Source organism: Cystoisospora suis, assembly GCF_002600585.1.
Source record: "Cystoisospora suis strain Wien I chromosome Unknown contig_1837, whole genome shotgun sequence".
Taxonomy (NCBI): Eukaryota; Apicomplexa; class Conoidasida; order Eucoccidiorida; family Sarcocystidae; genus Cystoisospora; species Cystoisospora suis.
The window spans coordinates 1-4,386 of NW_027154637.1; the positions used below are offsets into that span (position 1 = coordinate 1).

At 40.1% G+C, this 4,386-nt stretch overlaps 1 protein-coding gene across 1 annotated transcript in view; it reads right to left on the bottom strand.

Moving 5' to 3' along the window:
- Positions 1 to 2: 2 nt before the first annotated feature.
- Positions 3 to 4,386, bottom strand: part of CSUI_004078 (swi2 snf2-containing protein) — a gene marked incomplete at both ends in the record, with an annotated part of 11,421 nt that continues 7,037 nt past the window's right edge. The window contains 5 exons of the mRNA XM_068064273.1: positions 3 to 38; positions 679 to 1,157; positions 1,887 to 2,013; positions 2,672 to 2,803; positions 3,402 to 3,719. Coding sequence (XP_067923751.1) covers positions 3 to 38; positions 679 to 1,157; positions 1,887 to 2,013; positions 2,672 to 2,803; positions 3,402 to 3,719 — 1,092 coding nt within the window. The remainder of the gene's footprint in view (positions 39 to 678; positions 1,158 to 1,886; positions 2,014 to 2,671; positions 2,804 to 3,401; positions 3,720 to 4,386) is intronic.

Genomic DNA, 4,386 nt, shown 5'->3' on the forward strand with positions numbered 1-4,386 from the left:
GAGTCAGAAGAAGGAGAAGAAGAAGAAGGAGAGGAAGGCTGATCAGAAGGGAGAAAAGAGACAGAAGAAGAGAACAGAAAGAGAGAGAGAAAAGAAATCTTAGATGAGATGTAGAGAGAGGGATGGGGATGGATGGGGGTTGAAAGCAGATGAGAGGTAGCAGAGAAGAGAAATGGGGGTGATGAAGAAGAAGAGAAAGAGAAAGATCATTGATCACTCTTTATTCTCCTTGTAGCGTAGAGAGTCACCATATATACTCGAGCTCGACAACGCAAAGGATACACAGTCCTACCTACCTATCTTTGATCTATCTTTCTATTTCATGTTTTGATCTTTAATCTACGTGCCTATCTATCTATCTATCTTTGATGTATCTGTCTTTAATCCATCTACCTATCTTTCATCTATTACTCTACCTTCTATCTCTCTGTCTCCGTTTATCTATCGATTAATCTGTATGCCTGATATAAATAGATAGATATATGTACACATATATACTCATACATACATACATACAAATACATACATCCATCTGCATGCATAGGGAAAGTGTGTTTCATGGGAGTCGAGACTTCTATACACGAAATTATCTAAGTAGAAATATGAAGAGATCGACAAAGAAAAGAAGAAGAAAGAAAAGAAGAACAAGGAGAAGAGAAGAGATGTCCCTAATCTCACCGTAGAAAGAAATGCATGAAGAGCTTGTCTTCTTTCCTCATCGTTCATTCTTCCATCTAGACGAGCTGTATATACACCCTGTTCATAAAGGAAATCTTCAACAAGATCGAGCATCACGGTTGAGAAACTGAAGACCACGACTTTCTCCTGTCTTCTCAAGTAAAATTGCACGATCACCTGGAGTGCTTGGAATTTCATAGAATCTCTTAAAAGACTCTCCGGATCGCATAAGATCGATGCCTCCCCACTCCCTCTATCACCCTCTTCCATGCGTGAACGAAGAAAGGTAGGAAAATAAAGAGAAGCACTACTACTACTACTAGGGCTACTATTCTCATCCTGACGACTATTAGTACGAGGAAGAAAAGAAGAAGAAGATGAAGATGAAGAAAGAGACGGGTAGGCATTGCCTCCTCCAAGGCAGAAAAGAGCTGGATGGTTACAGCATTTTCTTAACTGCATAAACAGGTTCTGCATGCCTAAAGAAAGAAAGAAAGAATGAACGAAAGAAGAGAAGGAAGGACAAAAAGAAAGAAAGAAAGAATGAAGAAAATCATGATCATACGGTGGTGTACATACACCCAAATGGGTTTCACGTGAGAAAGAAGGACTCCAAGGAGATGTATCTAGACACACAGTCATATCTACACATGCATGGACTGCATGCGTAGATATGACCGATACACGATGGTGCATGCAGATTCTATACAGTAGCATTGTATGGGTCTACATGTATGTATGAAGAGAGAAAAGAAAGGAGACACGTTACGTTCAGGAACAAAAGAAAAAACGATCACGGCTATGACGAAGCGAGGTGTATATACAGCAGAGAATTGTAGAAGGTGAATGAGACTACAAACCTCAGCTCCATATGGAGACTACCCAAACAGACCTCTCTCTCTCTCTCTCGATACACCTGAATAGACCGCCTACACACATATACATGTATACTCACCTACATGCACATATATATATATATATATATATATACGCATATAGATACATAAGACACACACAATATAGAGTTGCATGCCCAAATATATAGAGCTACATGTCTGGGGTGTATATACACCGCGTTCCGTCTGCTCCAACTGAATTTCCCATTCGCGCAACTCAAAGATATAAAAGCATTCTTCTCGGAGACCTCTCTCAAACACGCTGAAATAAATAGCTCCCTTTCTTTCTTCTTTCTTTCTTCTTTGGCTCACTTCTCAAATTGCCGATGATTTGTGTAGCTGTCTGAGATGTCACTAGATCGTTCTTTTCTTCTTCTTTCTTCTTCGTTTCTTCGTCAAGCAGGCATTCTCGAGCTTCCTTTCCTCGATCTTCTTTCTTCTGAAAGCACAAATTATGAAAGGCGCGCAAACGCATGCATGCATGCAATCCGATGAAAACAGAAAAGCTTCAATTCTTTCTCTCTACACGAAAATCCCACTCCTCTCCTCGTTTCTTCTCTCCTCTCTTTTCTTTCTCTCCTTCTCCTCACCTATCTACCTACCTTTGGTCTATCTATCTTCAATCTCTCTATCTATGTTTGATCCCTTGTATGTAGGTATCTGCCTGTCCACGCGTGTGTGCTTCTACTTCTTTCTGTTTAGCTGATTTATATTTTAGCTGCGCATATGTATAGATATAGAAGTTCATGGATTTGCATGTGTCTGTATGCATCTCCGCGCAAGGTGTAAGGTAAGCAGAGAGAGAGATCGAGTAGTCAAGAAGAACGACCAAAGAATTCCCTGTATTTCATTCTCAAAGAAAAATGTCGACTGAGACTCTACAGACATCTCCATAGATCTTCTCCCTATTTTTCTTCACGCCATCTCGTCCTCCCTCTTCTTCTCCTTCTTCTCCACAACCCGGCACCTACATAAATCTCTTTCTTTCTTTCTTTTATGTCTGTGTATGTGTAGGTATCTAAGAGGATGATCATGGGTAGACATATGTGTGCGCTTCCTAATGTGCTTCATGCGAGCCTGTGAATTTCCATACCCACCTGAGACTGCAGACGGAGAAGCACTTCATTCTCTCGTGTTAAAAGCCATATGTAGAGCTTCTTCTGAAGAGAAGTTAAAGGAAGAAAAAAGATTAGCTCCACGCAAGGAGGAAGAGTCCAGCACGTCTTCACCTACAGGCAAACATATACATCAGGAAGGAGAGATCAAGCGGCAGAAAAAAAGATCTAGAAAGAAAGAATAAGAAGGACAGAAAGAAGGTACATACAAAGAGTTACATATATCATAGAGATACAGATACTGATAGATAGATAGATATTTATGTGTCTGTATCTTTGGAAGAGAAAGATGAATTGAGAGAGGATGAGAGAGAGGAACTTTCAAAGGGCGAAAAGAACCTTGCGAAGAGAGGAAGTGAAACCCTACAAGAGAACACGCGACTCTTCACACCCCAGTATACACGCATACCTCCTATGAATGACATGACTGCCGCCTTATATGAAGATATACATATCTATCCATTCATATGCATTAGCCTATTCATCTTTATCTATCTACCTGTCTATATATATATGTCTATATGTATGTATGTCTATATATGTGGTACGTGATGAAGATAGGAGGCGTGAAGATAACATGAACTCGCGAAACACATGCAGAGAGCTCCTGCCGTCACAGACAAGAAAGAAAGAGATAAGAAAGAAAGAAAAGACGTGACTGTGAAGAAGAAGAAGAAGAGAGAGAGGTGGAGTGTGTGTTGATTGTTTGTACCTGTTGGATGGTTCGTCTGAGAACGAAAGTGGAGATTAAGCGATGGAGGAGAGATCGATTTTGCCTGCCTAGTCTCTGAACTCTAAAATTCTTTTTTCTCTCTCTCTTATCTAATGCATCTCTATCTTGTCTCTTCTTTTCTTCTTCCTCTTCTTCTTCTCCTCGTTCTTTCTTTGTTCGAAATTGGCTTGCGGAAGAAGAAGAAGAAGGAGACTGAGAGAGATATGAAGAGGCAGAAGAGGAACAGAAAGCCGCGACAAAGGTTTCAGAAGTTGTAAAGAGATCAGGCTGAATGAAGTGGAGAAGTGACCAGAGCTCCTAGTGAACAAAAAGAAAGAAAGGAAAGAAAGAAAAGAGAGTTCATTGGAGCTAATGAAGAAGCAGAGAGTGAGAAGAAGGTTCTTTTCAGAGCTTATTCCTAGTGAGAATGGACAGTTTAATTTCGTGTTAGTCAGGTGTCTATACACCTCACAACAATCATAAGAATTCTGTGGTGTACATACACCCCACTGTCGGTGTATGTACACCACGTCACCATACCCGGAGGACTTACCTTTTTCTTCCATGAGAAATGTCTGTAGGATTTTTCTATCATCCACATCTATATCTATACATACGATATACACAAGATGTACATATATATGGGCATATATATATATGTGTGTATCTGTAGCTACCTGTTTCTCTCTTTCTCCCTGTATGTATTTTGTTTGTCGGTTAATGTGTAGAGGAAAGATCAATGCTTACAGAGAGACCGAAAAAGGGAGGAAAAAGGAAGAAAAATACACGTAACTTGTCTGTGCACTCGCGTACGATGTACATACAGTTTCTCTTTAATTATCTACCTATCGATCTTGAACGTCCCTATCTCGAATAGGTTATGTCTATCTTAACCTTTTATCCTCTTTGATCTACCTTGAAGCTATCTATCTGTCTACGTACCTTTCATCTATCTGTCTATGCCCTGTGTATCTCTCTCTCTCCT